This window comes from Nerophis lumbriciformis, linkage group LG05 (genome assembly GCF_033978685.3).
Source record: "Nerophis lumbriciformis linkage group LG05, RoL_Nlum_v2.1, whole genome shotgun sequence".
NCBI classification, from domain to species: domain Eukaryota; kingdom Metazoa; phylum Chordata; class Actinopteri; order Syngnathiformes; family Syngnathidae; genus Nerophis; species Nerophis lumbriciformis.
In genome coordinates this window covers 44126596-44146656 of record NC_084552.2, presented here as the reverse complement: position 1 = coordinate 44146656, position 20061 = coordinate 44126596, and the positions used below count along the sequence as shown (strand labels likewise).

Genomic DNA, 20061 nt, shown 5'->3' with positions numbered 1-20061 from the left:
CTCTCTCTGCCCCCCTTGGGCACCCTGGATTAAATTTGTGATGAAAAGGGGACTTTGAAAACCGAGGAGTATGCAAGAAGTGAGGCTAGCGTAAAAACCTCTTTTTGTGGATTTGTTTGTTGGATGGAGAAGTCTTTGGCAAAAAAAAATAATCATTCAAATGTCGGGAGTGACACTGAAATCCAGGGTCCTCATTAACGGGCAGCACCATCTGAAACCTAGCTAACAGGCGAGATAAGAAGGAGCGCATATATCCCGTCGTCTTCAAAGTCGCTTGCTCTTCACACGGTAAAAAGTCGAACCCGCGTTTCCTTCCCTCAGCTTTGAAAGTTCCTGGAGCCCCACAACACCCTTGCTCCATCCTCACTGTCACCCCCCACCTCTGTCTCCTCCAGCTTTCATGCTGAAAATAGGATCCAGTGAAGCCCCCCTCACCACCCCGCTTCCTCCTTCCCTTATCTCATGAACCAATCAAACATAAGGCTGTCCAAGGTGGACAGGGAAAGGAAATTATATGTCAATCAAAATTTATGTGCTCGCGCAGGTCGTCTGAGCCTCCAGCAACCAAGCAAGGACAGGTTAATGTCAACTTTCTTTTTAAGCCCCTTCCAAGTCATATTTGCCCTCTTGCATGACATCAACCAATAACAACGATTTGGGGGCTTTTTTGTCTATTTATGTCAGGGTTTTTTGTATGCTGTCCAAGCTGCTAAATGAACCAAGATGTAATTGTTTTACTGTAAAGATTATAGAATAGGTGCACGCCGAGTTTCAACCAAGGCACTCAAGATACGTGGAGTGCACTTAGAGTATATCTTACACATTACAAAAACTATAAAACTGTCAGATGCCAAAGTATTTACTGTACATAAAAGGCACTTTAAACATTTCCACTCCACTCCTATTCTTAGCCAGTGGTTCTCAAGCTTTTTTCATCAAAAACCTAGCTTTCCAAGTACCATCATAATGTATAATATCATAAAATACAGTAGAGTAGTAGGTCTAAGTATTCATTAAAAACAAGGCAGAAGTTTTATTTAACATTTTTGGCCACTGTAATATTACCAGGGTTTGTACACCTTTTCCATGGCCAAATTCAAGTGCTTTTTAAGGACTTTCAAGATCAATTTTCCAGTTTTTACAGTACCCTGCAAAAGGCAAAAAGCAGTGTGAATCAATCCATAGCCTTGTTGTTTGAGGTCACCAAATGCTGTCTGTAGAAAAAATACGGAAAATCTGCTAAAACCTAAGCCTCACATTGAACCAGCAGTTATCATTAACTGAATGGGGCATAGAAAATGAAGCAGTGTTTCTGTAGACTATTCAATGCCATTGATGTTTGCAAACGTGTCTCCATTTGTGTTGTTTTTCAAATGTCTTGTTCTTTTTCTTACTTACAGAACTCAATGACATCGAACAAAACGGATTGATTCACACCGTATTTGTGCTTTTAAACTGCATAATTTGATATAAATACACGCACCCTCAAAATGTCAATTTCACTAATTTATTAACAAAACTGTTCCACATTAATATAAGGATAATAAATTAAAGAAACATATTTTGTTTGTTTCACAACACCTCAGTCACCTTTCATTAAGCCTATCTAGCCTTATAACTGTGGCTATGATAACAAATGAACAAAAAGACAAAAGTTAACTTTTTTTGCTTTCACTGAGGTAGCCAGACAATTACGTAGACAACGAAAATAATAGAGGAAGAAATGCATACAACCATGTTGTGTAAAAACTACAAAATCATTCATATTAACTCAGCTCTAAGTTGTGAAAAAGGTTACAAATTATACATGACATGTCCTTCACAATACAAACAAGTCCAAACTAATTTTAATGCAATTAACCAAAACGACAAAATGTAACTTGTTTGCTTTAACTGAGGTAGTCAGACAAGTTAAGTAGACAACCAAAATAATGGAGCATCGAACCATGTTGTATGAAAACTCAAAATCATTCACGTTAACTCAGCTCTATGTTGTGCAAAAGGTTACAAATTACATATGACCTTCACAGTACAAACAAGTCCAAAAAGTGCAAATTAATTTCCTTTTTGCATGCTTTGCAGAAGGCTACACGTGGATTTGGTCCACGTTTTATCCAAAGTTTGTATTTGTCATTTTCCATCCAATGTTCATTAAAACGACAACCTCCTGGCACGATGGACCGATGCACCACTGTCCTCTTGGGGGCGACACAGAGTCGTATATACGGCTCTGGCATGACAACAACCTAATGTAAGGGCTCGTGCAAAGCCAACAGATCAACATGTACTATGTGTAGCTTTCATTTTTAAGGAAACTTATTTTATTTTTTTTCCATTTTATAATTAGCCTATTGAGTTAGACTGCCGAGAAATATGATGAACATTTCCAAGCATTTACAAGCACTTCACCCAAAATTCAAGCATTTTTCAAACCTTGAAAACACAACATTAAAATCCAAGTATTTTCAAGGTTTTTAAGCACCCGTATGAACCCTGTATTACACACAGTTTGAACAGTAACACTGTGTTGTAATTAGCGTTGTACGGTATATCGGTACTAATAAAGTACAACGGTACTAATGAATTAAAAACAATACTATACTGCCTTTTGAAAAATACAGGTACTTTTCATCCGCTGAGCAGAGGCGCATGATGTTGAATCTGTGAAAACGCAGACAAAAAGAGCATACAAGCAGAAACAGTGTAGAGATTAAGAATGGGGAAAAAACAGTAATTCTATTGCATCATAATCATGAAGCGCAACATAAAGGTAATTAGGCTTCAAAACTACCGATAAAGGTGACATTTTAAACGAGGAAGCGCTGCTCGGGAAACACTGCTTTAAAAATGCTTCGCCGAAGGTGGCATTGAAGTATTACAATCTTCGCTTAAACTTAGGTAAACATTGAAATAACAAGCTTTCAGATCTGAACAAGGATTTTAAAGAGTGACCAGTAATATAGTTAACGAGCTCCCCCAGACATCCAGCAGATCCAGCAGCTGCACCATGGCAGATACGTAGACGCGCACACAGCATTGGCTTGTTGCCAATTTTAAGCGGATGCAAAACCACCTACGTCCCAGCTAACCATTTTTGGTTGCCAGAACGTTGTGATTACATTAGCCTTTTGGGTAGAGCAAAGTAATGCAAGTGAATTGACTGAATTTTGTAACAGATCCCTGCAATTTGTGTTTTATCTTTACCAATGTGTGTTTTACCTTCTACATGTGTATCTTTGTACTTTTAGCCATGGTATTGTTTTTTGTTTTTACTAATGATTGTATTCATCTTAAAGCACAGCACAACCATAAATCATTAAGCATTTAACACAATGTTAGTAAAGCTTTCTGTTCTTTTCTAACCTAATCCTAGATTATGGCAGGCTGTGTGAAATATATACACTTGTAAATTGTACTTTGAGTGTATTAAGAAAAGCCCAATGTGTTTAATGCCTTTTGATTTTTTTTTAACCTTCTAAAATTGTTCTTTGAGTGCAGTGAGAAACATATGTTTAATGTATCGTAAGATTTTCTTTTAAAATGAAGCCTATATTGACATTTTTTGTGGCCCCCTTTATTTAGAAAAGTATCGATTTACATTTTGGTACCGGTACCAAAATATTGGCATAGGGACAAGCCTAGTTGTAATATATAAAAATAAAACACTGTACTTTAATAAAGTGATTATTTTTTATTATACCTGCTCAGTGGGCCTTGTGGTTAGATAATCCGCCCTGAGACTGGAAGGTCGTGAGTTCAAACCCCGGCCGAGTCATACCAAAGACTATAAAAATGGGACCCATTACCTCCCTGCTTGGCACTCAGCATCAAGGGTTGGAATTGGGGGTTAAATCACCTAAATGTTTCCCGAGCGCGGCCACCGCTGCTGCTCACTGCTCCCCTCACCTCCCAGGGGGTGAACATGGTGTGTTTGTGACTATCGTTGGGACTTTAACTTTATTTGGCATACCTAATAATAGGGTAGACTTCACGCTTCCGTCAGTCTACCCCAGGGCAGCTGTGGCTATGAAAGTAGCTTACCACCACCAGGTGTGAATGAATGATGGGTTCTACATGTAAAGCGACTTTGGGTACTTAGAAAAGCGCTATATAAATCCCAGGTATTATTATTACCTCTAGATAGAGCCCACGTACCACAGTTTGAGAATCACTGTTCGAAGCTTTACCGTAAAACTGATTTTTGGAGCGCGCTAATATTCTTCACATTACAAACTTGTCGCTGTCATTTTACATCATACAAAGGGACTGATGATATTTGGAGTCAGTGTTCCCTCTAATTTGCGTGCGTATGCCATTGGCCAGTGCGTCCGTGCTGTCTGCGCACAGGGTAGAGCATGTGCTGTGTGTAGGGCTCCACAATCAGATTAGCGAGGAGCCCCGTTTTTGCTTTAAGAAGGGCATATAAAAGGTTAATGAATGACAGGGCACTTCATATGAACGGATTCCTACTCCGTCGCTGACAGGAACATAATGGAAGATTTCCTATTCAGTCACATTGGTTCCATTAGTGCTTGTCTTGTAAGGCTGAGGTACTGCAGGTCCAAACCTGGTTGGAGTTGTTTTGGGAAGGTTCATCTATTTTAATTGTTGTTACTAAAAAGTACATTGTTGCACAATTCATTTTCTATGAATTTGTTTAAGCACAAAACATGCATCGAAATGAATTCAAGTTTGATTTAAAAAGTATAAGAATTGTTGGAAACAAAATGTGAAGGGCAGGTGAGGGCCCTCTTTTAGCCTGCGGGGCCTGTACGTGCACAAACGATCTGTGCAGGGTAAAATAAATAACACATACCAATTCATTCTGTACCATTCTGCAATGCAACTTCATGATTAATAGGTAACAATAATCAGCGCCGCTGGACACTGCAGCCATTGATATGTTGCGGTGCACACATGCTTACTTATGCAGGAAATCAATGCCATTAACAGCATGTTATCGTGGACGTAATCTGGGTAATTTAACAACAAGCCCAGTCGCTTCACCAGACACACAGATATATTGATATAATGCAGTGGGTTTTATGTAAGACTGTGGTGGTCTGGTAGCATACTTGCCAACCTTGAGACCTCCGATTTCGGGAGGTGGGGGGGGGGCGTGGTTAAGAGGGGAGGAGTATATTTACAGCTAGAATTCACCAAGTCAAGTATTTCATATATATATATATATATATAAGAAATACTTGACTTTCAGTGAATTCTAGCTATATATATATATATATATACTTATTTTATTATATATGTATATATATATATATATATATATATATATATATATATATATATATATATATATATGTATATATATATATATATATATATATATATATATATATATATATATATATATATAAGAGAAATACTTGAATTTCAGTGTTCATTTATTTACACATATACACACACATAACACTCATCTACTCATTGTTGAGTTAAGGGTTGAATTGTCCATCCTTGTTCTATTCTCTGTCACTATTTTTCTAACCATGCTGAACACCCTCTCTGATGATGCATTCTGCTTCTTCTCCTTGTTGTGTGCGCAGTTGTGCACTGCACTCTCTAAAAGCCCTAGATGTTATTGTCACATATGCATGTACAGTAGATGGCAGTATTGTCCTGTTTAAAAGTGTCACAACACTGCTGTTTACGGCAGACAAACTGCTTTACGGTAGACGAAAACGTGACTGCTGTTGTTGTGTGTTGTTACCGCGCTGGGAGGACGTTAATGAAACTGCCTAACAATAAACCCACATAAGAAACCAAGAACTCACCCTCGATCATTCTACAGTTATAACGTGATTGGGCAGGCACGCTGTTTTTATTGTGGGAAAGCGGACGTGAAAACAGGCTGTCGATACGTCACTCAGGTCCGCATGGAGCTGGAGGGGGCGTGGCCTCCAGCTCTGCCTGATTTTCGGGAGATTTTCGGGAGAACATTTGTCCCGGGAGGTTTTCAGGAGAGGCGCTGAATTTCGGGAGTCTCCCGGAAAATCCGGGAGGGTTGGCAAGTATGTCTGGTGGTTAAAATGATACACAAAATGGAGGATCGCGGGTTCAATTCCTGTCAAAAAATATTTTTTTAAAAACTAAAATTGCACACAATCTTTGTCAATGTTATTTTGCACTAAAAATAAGTGAATAATTAGTTTATTGTGTATTTCATTAATCTAAAACGGTGATTATCAAACTGTGGTATGTGTACAAGTAGTGATACGCCAAAGAAGTCTAAATATGCACTGTGTATTGAGTATCATTATTGATGATGTTTGTGCATTGTTTATTATTCCAGTGGCCAAAAATATTTAATATACTTGTTAAATAAAACCTCTGATTTGTTTTTACTGAATACTTAGGCCTACTAAGCTACTTTATTTTATTGTTGGTCATTACGGTGGTACTTGGCGAGCCAAGTTTTTTCTGAGGTCGTACTTGGCGAAAAAAGTTTGAGAATCACTGTTGTAAAATATACATCCAAATACATTTAGGTGGGAGTACAAGCTTCTTTGAGCTGCGTGCCTACGGCCTGGCTAAGTTAGTGCAGGAGCAAAGTGTCAGGACCTTCCGTAGTCGTAGAAATCATGAAAACTGAAATAACAAAATTGCCTGCACATTGTCTGAAAAGGTTCACAATGTCAGGAACCTCACTCTGTAAAAAAAAAAATTACTACTTTAATGGAATTATTTTAATAAGCCATGTAATTTGTTTTGGACATGTATGATACATTTCATGTGCTCACATGTGGTTCGAGGAACTGCTCTGGGAATTTGTGTTTGCTCAGATACATGAAAAAATAGAGGGATCATTGTTTAGAGTGCACCAATTTGTATGCCTTACAGTACACCTGGCCGTGGCCACAGTACAAACATGCTTAAAAGGGACTCAAGATTTTCTTAGTGCACTTACTATATAAAATAGGCTTTACAGTAAAACGTGTCAATGCCAGTGCATACTTCATACAGTAAGCACTCGAGATTTTTGGAGTGCACTTTTATAAAGCACATTACTATAAAACTGGTTACTGCCATAGTTGTCATACATTGTAGTGCTCGGCAGTTTGATTTACAAAGATCCAAATACCATGCGCTAAACAGCGTGTGCAAAAAATTAACTTACGTGTACTATACGAATAGGCGTGTGATCTACTAACACTGCTCGTACATTTGAAAAGTGGTGCAGACCGCCTTATTTAAATGAGGATTTTGCGAGCATCCGGGACTTTTACATGGAGACACTTGATCATTTTTCGGCACATTCACGTTATCATGCTCCTACCTGCAATGTGTTGAACCAGCAGTACACAACTATGATTTGTAGGGATGTCCGATAATGGCTTTTTGCCGATATCCAATATTCCGATATTGTCCAACTCTTTAATTACTGATACAGATATCAACCGATACCGATGTCAACCGAAATATACAGCCGTGGAATTAACACATTATTATGCCTAATTTGGACAACCAAGTATGGTGAAGATAAGGTACTTAAAAAAAAATAAAAAAAATAAAAATAAGATAAATAAATTAAAAACATTTTCTTGAATAAAAAAGAAAGTAAAACAATATAAAAACAGTTACATAGACACTAGTAATTAATGAAAATTAGTAAAATAAACTGTTAAAGGTTAGTACTATTAGTGGACCAGCAGCACGCACAATCATGTGTGCTTACGGACTGTATCCCTTGCAGACTGTATTGATATATATTGATATATAATGTATGAACCAGAATATTAATAACAGAAAGAAACAACCCTTTTGTGTGAATGAGTGTGAATGGGGGAGGGAGGTCTTTTGGGTTGGTGCACTAATTGTTAGTGTATCTTGTGTTTTTTATGTTGATTTAATAAAAAAAAACAAAAAAAAACGATACCGATAATTTCCGATATTACATTTTAACGCATTTATCGGCAGGCCGATATTATCGGACATCTCTAATGATTTGTTTCACCTTTTCTGAGTCGCAGTCTAGACAACAGAAACATATGCACACTGATACTTAATTCTGTGCACGAGGCTGTGGATTACATCACCAGTGCATTTGCATAACGAAAGACGTTTTTTCATCCAGGAGGTATACTATAGTAATATATTTCAAAAATTTAAAAAAAACTAACGACATTAAAAAAAAAAAAAAAACAGCAGACACCAAAATGCATCAATTTAATTATTTTTAATCGGCCTCTTCCAGCATCCAGCAGCAATACAATTATAAAATGAAATATGTGTAATATTTTTAATATAGAACCATCCAAATGTGTTGAAACGTACACGTACGGAGGATCCTCATCTGCCCATCATCTGTCTGTGCAGCGCAAGCACTGATCCTGCAGCCGTGTGTGGAACTGTCAGTTTGCACGTCCTTCTGACACGCTTAAAATTAAACTCTAAATAGTGCTACGAAAATGGCGATGAGTGTTGATGAATCACATTGTGCAAACAAAATAATTATATTTGCATTTTTTTCCACTCAGTATTGTGGGCATTTTGATGATCAGCATATGTTTTGCATATTAATGAAGACCGAGACGAAAAATGGATTGCATGCCTTATTCTGCTCACTCAACAAACGCAATCCACTTTGCAGACGTTTAGTTGATCAGCTTTGCCTGTGCCAACAGGTTTGCACGTGTTTTAGTACATGCAAACCTTTAGTAAATCAGGCCCTGAGTTTACAAAATAGGTGCATTTAAAATACATTCTATAGTCGTGACCAGCTCACTGTTATTCTTAGCATATAAGTGCATGCTTAACATTTTTAAGTGCGTTTGAAGTATGAACTGTAGTACTGACCATCCATCCAATTTCTACGGTATGACTGTAAAGCAGCAATTATCTTGACCAGGGGTCCTCAAACTTTTTGACTCCGGGGCCGCATTGGGGTAAAACAATTTGGCTGGGGGCCGCGCTATATATATATATTATATGTAAATGTGTGTGTGTGTGTATATATGTATATGTAAACGTGTATATAGGTGTGTGTATATATGTATATGTCTATGTATATGTATATGTATATGTCCGTGTATATATATATATGTATATGTGTATATATGTATATATATATATGTATATGTGTCTATATGTGTGTGTGTGTGTGTGTGTGTATATATATATATATATATATATATATATATATATATATATATATATATATATATATGTGTCTGTGTATATATATATATATATATATATATACATATATATGTGTATATATGTATATGTGTCTATATGTGTGTATATATGTATATGTGTCTATATGTGTGTGTGTGTGTGTATATATATATATATATATATATATATATATATATATATATATGTATGTATTCATACATATATATTCCTTGTGCACTAATTGACTTAAAGAGCGCACTTGCTGCATGTCACGTTATCGATGGTAAAATGCATTTTTAGACAATATGATTTGCCTGAGTGGCTAGGAGACGGTACAAAAAGGACTAGTAAGGACAAATTTAAAAAATAATAATAATTAAAAAAAAATAATAATAATAATAAATAAAATAAAAACATTTTTTAACTTGGGACTTCCCGCGGGCCTGATTTTGGACGCTGGGGGGCCGTATCCGGCCCGCGGGCCGTAGTTTGTGGACCCCTGATCTTGACTGTCTTTATGTACTGTTGCAATTTAAACTTCCAATATAGGTGCATTCAAAATATTGTTATTTTAATGTACATTTTATTTCAAGTTATCCAATACTTTCTGTATTTTGCCCTTGTCCAGGTGTGGCCTTCTACACCTGCATGGGCCCCGAGGGCTACTGGAACCCCCAGGGGCCCGACTTCACCAACTGTACGTCCCCTTGGGTCAATATCATCAGCCAGAAGGTGCGCCCCCTTGTGTCCTCTTTGTCTTGAACAAAATCTAAGCGGCTGAGATTTTAGCGAAAAGGCTAAGAGCATTCGCAATAACATTTCTGAATTTCCCGCAGCTCAAAGCCAGCGAGACGGCGGCAGTGATCGCACGAGAGCTAGCAGAGCAAACCAAGAACAACCTTCAGGCGGGGGACATTGTCTACACGGTGAGGGCCATGGTGCAGCTCGTGGATCTGCTGGATGTCCAGTTGAGGAACCTCACGCCCGGGGGCAAAGACAGCGCAGCACGAAGTCTCAACAAGGTATCGAAAAAAATGCTCACACCTACACCACATGGAGTGATACCTCCAATCAAAAGGTATTAATCTGGACTTTCAAGATGTATAATTATGGTGCCAATATTTCCTCTTACCGAGTGAAGTTGTTCACATAGTTGACCAATTAATTTCTTCTTAAGCCCACAAACCTGCATGGATCTTGACCATATAGGATCTTTACCTTCACACTGAACTCTACAAATTCTAATTTTTCCACAACTTTTATCCCATTGTCTCTGAACTTAGTGAACATATTTGTAGTAAGTGCAGTGCATCCGGAAAGTATTCACAGCGCTTCACTTGTTCCACATTTTGTTATGTTACAGCCTTTATTCCAAACTGGGATGAATCCATTTTTGTCCTCAAAATTCTACAGACAATACCCCATAATGACAATGTGAAAAGGTTGTATAAAAAAAAAAGGTAATTTATTACAAACATCCCCTCAGCATGATGCTGCCACCACTGTAAGGATAGTATTGGCCTGGTGATGAGCGGTGCCTGGTTTCCTCCAAACATGACGCCTGGCATTCACGCCAAAGACTTCAATCTTTGTCTCATCAGACAAGAGAATTTTGTTTCTCATGGTCTGAGAGTCTTTCAGAATCATTTTGGCAAACTTTTTACTAAGAAATGGCTTTTGTCTGGTCATACCATACAGGCCTGGTTGGTGGATTGCTGCAGAGATGGTTGTCCTTCTGGAAGATTCTCCTCTCTCCACAGAGGAATGCTGTAGCTCTGACACAGTGACCATCGGGTTCTTGGTCACTGACTAGATTAAGATGAATGCAGCAATGTACAGAAACATCATGCATGAAAACTAAGACTTCCCATCCAATCAGATGGAGCTTGAGAGGTGCTGCAAATAGGAATGGGTGAAACTGCCCAAGATAGGTGTGCCAAGCTTGTGGCATCGTATTCAAAAAGACTCTAATTGCTGCTAAAGGTACATCAACAAAATATTGAGCAACGGCTGTGAATACTTATGTATATGTCTTTTTTTTTTTAAATACATTTGCAAAAAAAAAAGTTTCACATTGTCATTATGGGGTATTGTTTGTAGAATTTCAAGGACAAAAAGTAATTTATTCCATTTTGGAATAAGGCTGTAACATATAAAATGTGGAAAAAGTGAAGCGCTGTGAATACTCTCCGGATGCACCAATTTATATTCTATTCCACACCAAAATAAAGCTCCTTCTTTGGCCTATTGAAGGTATACAGCGGGGGTCAGCAACCCGCGACTATAGAGCCGCAGGCGGCTATTTAAAGCCGCCCTAGTGGAAATGTTGAGGTGTAATTCTGGTCTTGCCATCCCCTACCAGGCCGAGGGACGACGCGGCTGCGTAGTTGGATCAAAAGAGACGTTGGAGATGCTTCACTTTTAACAAGCGAGCGTCATTTAAACAGGTCTGCAGTACCCGGAGGAATCTTAGTAAAAAAAATGGAGGATTCCTGCTTTGGAGAAGCCAAACTATCAGTTTATATATTCTTTCTTTGTCTGTCTGGGTGTGAGCTAAGTCTGAACAGCACCACCTGACTATAAAAGGAGATGTTCGTGTGTAAGTGTCTGGAAAACAACTGCTTTAAGTCATAACTTAAAGGTTGGTGTTTGAACTAGACAGGTAGTCTCTTCTCAAGGATATGGCTAACACTTTTGCATTCCAAAGTCCCAATTAGGGCCTCCTTCCTACGAGAAGTGATCCAATTCACCTGCGAATATCAAACTAAGGACCTTATCTTATCGTGTGCTCAAACTGAAATACCACTGTTTACTCAAACTTGAAGGTTTTCTTTCTCCAAGATGAATATAAACATTCACCATATGTAGAACATAATATGAGTTAATTAATACAGTGTTTTTCCAATCTTTTTTGAGCCAAGGCACATTTTTTGCATTGAAAAACACCACCAGCAGAAATCATTAGAAAACGAAACTCAGTTGACAATAAAAAGTTGTTGTCGCAATTGTATGGATATGACTATAAACCATAACCAACCATGCATCAATATAGCTCTTGTCTCAAAGTAAGTGTACTGTCACCACCTGTCACATCACGCCGTGACTTATTTTGAGTTTTTTGCTGTTTTCCTGTGTGTAGTGTTTTAGTTCTTGTCTTGCGCTCCTATTTTGGTGTTTTCTTCTTCTTTTTTTGCTATTTTCCTGTAGCAGTTTCATGTCTTCCTTTGAGCGCAATTTCCCGCATCTACTTTGTTTTAGCAATCAAGAATATTTCAGTTGTTTTTATCCTTCTTTGTGGGGACACCGTTGATTGTCATGTCATGTACTGATGTACTTTGTGGACGCCGTCTTTGCTCCACAGTAAGTCTTTGCTGTCGTCCAGCATTCTGTTTTTGTTTACTTTGTAGCCAGTTCAGTTTTACCGTCGTTCTGCATGGCCTTCCCTAAGCTTCAATGCCTTTTCTTAGGGGCACTTAGCTGTTGTTTATTTTTGGTTTAAGCATTAGATACCTTTTTACCTGCACACTGCCTCCGCTGTTTCCGACATCTACAAAGCAATTAGCTACCGGCTGCCACCTACTGATATGGAAGAGTATTACACGGTTACTCTGCCAAGATGTAGACAGCACCGACACTCAACAGCAACACATAATTTGCAGACTATAATTACTGGTTTGCAAAAAATATTTTTACCCCAAATAGGTGAAACTATATAATCTCCCACGGCACACCAGACTGTATCTCACGGCACACAGTGGTTGAAAAACACTGAACTAAGGGGCCTTATCTTATCATGTGCTCAAACTGAAATACCACTGTTTACTCAAACTTGAAGGTTTGCTTTCTCCAAGATTGAATATGAACATTCACTATATTCAGAACATCCATCCATCCATCCATCCATTTTTACGGAGCCCCGAAAGGAACATGGAGGGAAAAAAATGTTTTGCGAGATCTTGTATTACTTTTGCGAGATCTCGCAATACTTTTTGCGAGATCTCGCAATACTTTTTGAGAGATCTCGCAAAAGGTTTTTTTCCTATGTCAGTGAACCGGAAGTAAAACAGACACAGCGATGGTGAACCGGAAGTGAAACAGACACAGCGATGGAGGAGCGGGAGCATGCGGGAGCCTACCCATCATCTGTGCTCTGTTGTGGCACCATAATACGATTTGATGTCTTTATATGTTAGGCCAATACTAAAATAGAAATCAATAAACTTCTCCCATGGATGATGGGTAGGCTCCTCCATCACTGTGTCTGTTTCACTTCAGGTTTACCATCGCTGTGTCTGTTTTACTTCCGGTTCACTGACATAGGAAAAAATCTTTTGCGAGATCTCGTAAAAAGTATTGCGAGGAGACACAAAAAGTATTGCGAGATCTCGCAAAACATTTTTTTCCCTCCATGTCCCTTTAAGGGCTCCGTAGCTTCACACATTGAAAGAACGGAACATTTTGAAGTGCATTGATGGTAGGAAAAAAGAAACTGAGATTTATTTAAGAAGGTAACTAAGGAAATGTAAAATTCTGGCTTAATTCGGACTCCCGAACGAAATACAAATAAGATGAAACAGAATGTAGCACGTATAATAAAGGCGAATAATAAAGATTTGGAAGACAAATAGATTATTTTTAATGCATTCTAAATCGTAGATAAACATAAATAAAAGTCTGCTCACAATGGGAGGTCTTTTATTTTGCCCATGCAAACCCAATAAATAACCGATCAAAAAGCACCAACAATACTTAATTTACATTTCGTGACTTGAATATTAACCAAGTATTAGTGATATTGAAAGCCTGCTCAGTGGCCTTGTGGTTAGTGTCCACCCTGAGATTGGTAGGTAGGTCGTGAGTTCAAACCCTGGCCGAGTCATACCAAAGACTATAAAGTGGGACCCATTTCCTCCATGCCTGGCACTCAGCATCAAGGGTTGGAATTGGGGGATAAATCACCAAAATGATTCCCGAGCGCGGCCACCGCTGCTGCTTACTGCTCCCCTCACCTCCCAGGGGGTGGAACAAGGGGATGGGTCAAATGCAGAGGGTAATTTCACCACACCTAGTGTGTGCGTGTGTGTGACTTTAACTTTTAACTTTAAATCTCTTCATGCTGCATTTGTGCGAGCCAACTGATGATTCACTTTCCGCATAACTGGCAAGATAGATAGTCCAGAACAATAGCAACCTTCCTCTGGATAAGGTAACCAGGTTACTTAACACTGTGTTGCTGCTGGTGATATACATAATCTCAAATAACTAAAGTATCAAAAGTAACACAATTTTGATTTGACAAATCGATATTGAAGCATAAATATCTGGTATCGGCAGTATCGATGTTTTAGTATCGATTTGCAAATCGCAGGAGGACTAGCCGGCAGAGGAGGTAGGCTTTACCACCTCAACATGTGTTGCTTTCATTATAAGATTTTTCATTTTTTGCGGCTCCAGACAGATTTGTTTTTTTGTTCCAGTTTGGCTCTTTCAACATTTTGGGTTGCCGACCCCCGGTATAGAGTCATTTGATCTCATGCATTGGCATTGGAGTGAACAAACAAAATACTTTCTTGCTGCTGAGTTAACTAAAAGGGAAGCAATCAGCAGTGAAATCCAAATTGTGCATCGTTAGTTAATTTGCTGAATTGGCGAAGGAGACACCTGTTAGCCACTGAGGTTTTTTTCCTCGATACAGATGTCCCTATTGAGATTTTAGTGGCAATAAAAATGGCCGAAAGAAATCATTCACACTGAGGAGTTTAGCACACTCTGTGCTAATAAAATCTCAAAATCAGTGTTCAGAGTGGCAAATTGCACAAAATGACACAAAAAGTGGATTAGCTTTTGAAAGGGCTTTGATTCAAACACTGGGTATTTTTCAATTGTGACAAATTCTGCATTTTTTTCCTCTCTATTCAGTACGTAACATACTATATTTTTCCTAACAACTTTTTTTTATTCATTTGCAGCTACAGAAAAGAGAGCGTTCGTGTCGCTTTTACGTTCAGGTATGTGGACTTTTCTTTTTAATGCAATTTCTAATGTGGTCAAAAGCTATCGATTTTCACTTACGATTTTTGGAGCTGCTAGTAGTGGGGTGCCAACATGTTGTACTATACAGAAATATTTTGGTACAGTTTGCAAAAAAAAAGATTTAATCATTAATTCCAGTAAATTAAAATTCCAAGTCAGCTAAAAGTCCTGACATGTTATGATTGATACATAATGCATGCGTGTCCCAATTTTTGAGAAGGCTGTCCTCAGCAACTTTTTGCTAAAACCAGTGACATTTTTAGCTGTCTTCAGGAGTTTCGCCACTTAAAATGGAAGATATGCTCTGTTAATGTCACAAAAATACACATACAAGTCTTTGAATTTAAAGGGTTTTTGGATTTTGCAGCCAACTTCCCTCCTCTACGAAATGTTCTTTCATCTAATTTGTAGTTTCAAAGCATTTATTTCTGCTACATATAAAATATCATCTACTAATACATGGAGGATGTCCGGCGGCTACCATGTATTCATTTCATTATAATACAAATGGGCTTTTTTTTGCCTCTGAGAATCAAACATTATACAGTAGGCAACTAACATGTCAAATGTGCTTAATTTGAACTACTAATATGCTGTACGGTATTATGTATTGTTGTTGCATCTGTATCGAGGTTACTTAGACTTAGACAAAGTTTAATGATCCACAAGGTAAATTGTTCCACACAGTAGCTCAGTTACAAAGGATGGAAAGGATAAGGATGAAAAGGATCGTGCACACAAGGGCACAAAAAGAGGGCCAAAACAAAAGGTATAAAAGTAGACTAAAAATTTACCATAATAGCCCATCCATCCATCCATTTCTACCGCTTATTCCCTTCGGGGTCGCGGGGGGCGCTGGAGCCTATCTCAGCTACAATCGGGCGGAAGGCAGGGTACACCCTGGAAAAGTCGCCACCTCATCGCAGGGCCAACACAGATAGACAGACAACATTCACACTCACATTCACACACTAGGGCCAATTTAGTGTTGCCAATCAACCTGTCCCCAGGTGCATGTCTTTGGAGGTGGGAGGAAGCCGGAGTACCCGGAGGGAACCCATGCAGTCACGGGGAGGACATGCAAACTCCACACAGAAAAAATAGCAATATATTATATATGTAATATTTACATATTATATATACAGTATATAATATATAGTGATATTATATTATTATATTATATTATTATGTAATATAAACAATATAACACATCTTAATTACCATGTACAATATTACAGTATATGTAGCAGCTGCAGCAAAAAATGGGCAGCATAAATTTGATGGATTGATGAAACTATTTTAAAACAGGCAAAAACAAGACGAGGAACAAATAACCAAAAAGCTATCAATTAGCAGAAGCAACTTACCGTAACAAAAAGTAAGCCATGCAAATCAAAATGCAAAACAAATAAATGCAAGCAAAAAAAAAAAAGCAAGTTGGCTTTTGATAAATGAAACTCACAAAATCGTTAAACCTCAATGGAAATAAAAATGGTTATTTGAATGTCTGTTTTTGCACTAGACCGTGGCCCTTTAATTGTCCAAACGTGCAAAGGGGCCTTGCGCAGCGAGGCTTAGGGTGCTCCACACAGCGTGCACGTGCAACAGGAGCGTGTGAATAGGGGACAACTTTGGACAAAACAGCAAATCTCTTACGGGCGGTGGCCCCTCGCTCTGGACCGCACATGAGAAGACTGTGCCTAAAGAAGAGACACAAGTCTTAAAAACAAATTTGTATTTACAATTCAACTGCGCGTTTTAGCGTTTACCTGCTGGTGAAAGGTCAGCGGGAGGAGGGACAGAGTAAATAAAATGCCAAATAGTGCTCCCAAAACGGTGATTGGTGTTGAAAAATCATATTCTGTGTGTTGTAAAATATATTTGCATTTTCTCCTCCCAATATTTTGCATATTAATGAAGACAGAGACGCAAAATGGATCAACGCCTTATTCGACTCACTTAAGAGACACTCTATAGCAGGGGTCCCCAAACTTTTTGACTCGGGGGCCACATTGGGTTAAAACAATTTGGCTGGGGGCCGGGCTGTATATATATATACTGTATATATATATATATATATATATATATATATATATATATATATATCTGCGATGAGGTGACGACTTGTCCAGGGTGTACACCGCCTTCCGCCCGAATGCAGCTGTGATAGGCTCCAGCACCCCCCGTGACCCCAAAAGGGACAAGCAGTAGAAAATGGATGGATGGATATATATATACATATTCCTCACGCACTAGTTTACTGAAAGAGGAAAATGCGTTTTTAGACAATATAATTTGCCTCAGCATCTAGGAGACACCGAGAGTAACAAGCGGTAGAAAATGGATTAGCAAGGACAGATTTTAATAAAATAATAATTTGAAAAAAAAAAAAAAAAACAAACTATATATATATATATGTATATATATATATATATGTATATATATATATATATATATATATATATATATATATATATATATGTCTTAATAAGGTTATCCAAAAAATAGTGCTCGATACCGTAGTAGAGCGCAATATATGTATGTGTGGGAAAAAAATCACAAGACTATTTCATCTCTACAGGCCTGTTTCATGAGGGGGGGTTCCCTCAATCATCAGGAGATTTTAATGGGAGCATTCACATACCATGGTTTATATAGGGCACAGAGTGGGTGGGTACAGGCTGGCGTAGGGGCGTGGTGATTGGCTCATGTGTTACCTAGGAGGTGTTTCCGTCTGTGGCGGCATGCTGTTACAATTTCGCTGCGCTTGTTGAGGGATGACAGGTCTGGACGGTAAATAATAAACAGTTTCTCTTTCAAGCATAGGTTGCATCTTTTATTACCACTATTGTAAGGTGTGCTGGATGCAAGGATTTGCCATGTTATTGAATATTCAACATTATTGTCTTTGAGGTCCCAAATGTGTTTGCTGAGTTCTGTGGTATTCCGCAGGTTTTGGTTCCTGAAAGAAGCCTTGTGATTGTTCCATCTGGTTTTGAACTCTCCCTCGGTTAATCCTACATATGTGTCGGATGTGTTAATGTCCTTGCGTGTTACCTTAGATTGGTAGACAACTGATGTTTGTAAGCACCCCCCGTTGAGAGGGCAATCAGGTTTCTTTCGACAGTTGCAGCCTTTGTTGGTTTTGGAGTCGCTCTGTCCGGGGGCCGACGGCTCATTTGCAATTGTTTTGTTGTGGTTTGAGATAATTTGTCGTATATTGTTCATACAGCTGTAGCTCAATTTAATGTTGTTCTTGTTGAATACTTTTCTTAGGGTATTGTCTTTGGGAAAGTGTTTGTCAATCAGATTGAGGAATTTGTGTCCAATGTTAGTTGAGACGTTTTTGCTGTATGGGGGGTTGTACCAGATGATGTCGTTTCGTTTTCTGTTCTTTTTTGGCTGGTTTCCTGGCGTGGGTTCATAGGTGAGGGTGAAATTGTATCCGCTTTCATCAAGGGCTTTTTGGTACGGGGGGGTTGCTTGGTCAAATTCAGCTTTGCTAGATGACAGCATCGATAGTCTTTTATTAATTCCGGTAGGTATTCTTTTCGTGGTGGTGGGTGGGTGGTTGCTGTCATGGTGCACGTATTGGAGTGTTGTGTTGGGTTTCGTGAATGGTTGGTAGCTGTTATTTCTCAGGTTGAAAGTGACGTCAAGGAAGTTGACGGTTTGCTTGTTGGCTTCAATCGTGATCCGTAGGCCGTTCTCTTTGAAAATTTGGCATATGTGCTTCTTGGTATTCTCGCTGCTCCTTGGCGAGGCGCGACACACTGCCAGTCCGTCATCACGGTAAATACCAAGGTTCAGATTGCGCGTATATATATATATATTTATATATATATATATATATATATATATATATATATATATATATATATATATATATATATATATATATATATATATATATATAGGGGTCCCCAAAATCCAGACCGTGGAAGGTCCCAAGTTTAAAAAAATAAAATAAAAAAAATTATATATATATATATATATATATATATATATATATATATATATATATATATATATATATATATATATATATATAATTTTATTTTTTATTTTTTTAAACTTGGATTTTTTTTATTTTTTTTTAAACTTGGGACCTTCCACGTTCTGGATTTTGGGGACCCCTGCTCTATACTATAAAGGAAGGCAAGGTTATTTTATAAATATCGATGCCATGCCTTTACGGTTTGATTAAACATTTTCAGGGCTTATGCAAATCTTAAATACATAAAAGCAGGTACTAATTGGTAAGAAACATTTGCATAATAGGTCCTCTGTGCACGAACTTAGTAGATCAGCTTTGCGTGCGCTATCAAATTTGCTTGTGTTTGAATACACACAAAGTTGTGTTACTGTAGATCAGGTCCTTACTGTACTGCCACAAAAGCGTCATTTAAACAAACATGACGCATCAGCAATACAAAATAAACATATTTTTTGGTCTCCCATGTTTTTGCAGATTGATAAATCCGCCCATCGTTCATTAGTTAGTTCTTAAAAGCACACATTTTGGAACTTACAGTCGATACATGATTGGCGGAAATGTAGGAAAGTATTTTGGGAAAAAATGCTAATTCTATGTATTTTTGACGTTTTTGCGTCTATTGAGGTTATGTAATGAAGGGCAGCTATGTGGTACCTTGAGAGCTGCAATGGACTGGTCTGACAGCTTATGGCTTTTAGCTCATTGCATAGCGCTGCTGCACTTAACTCTTAGCCACTAGGGATTTGTATACTGGTGTTCACGCACGGAACAGAGTTCAAAGCTGGACGTGCGTTGCACATTCATTATTTAAACGTTGAGCTGGGGGTGGAGGGTAGTAGCATCAAAAAAGCACACCCAGAATATATTATATAGTTTTTAAAACACACATTATAGTGCAT

The 20061-nt window shown here is 38.2% G+C and overlaps 1 protein-coding gene across 1 annotated transcript in view; it reads left to right on the top strand.

Annotated features, from left to right (window-relative positions):
• Positions 1-20061, top strand: part of LOC133605878 (adhesion G protein-coupled receptor L3-like) — a 381662-nt gene that overhangs the window by 274989 nt on the left and 86612 nt on the right. The window contains exons 9-11 of the mRNA XM_061959234.1: positions 9761-9864; positions 9969-10154; positions 15102-15140. Coding sequence (XP_061815218.1) covers positions 9761-9864; positions 9969-10154; positions 15102-15140 — 329 coding nt within the window. The remainder of the gene's footprint in view (positions 1-9760; positions 9865-9968; positions 10155-15101; positions 15141-20061) is intronic.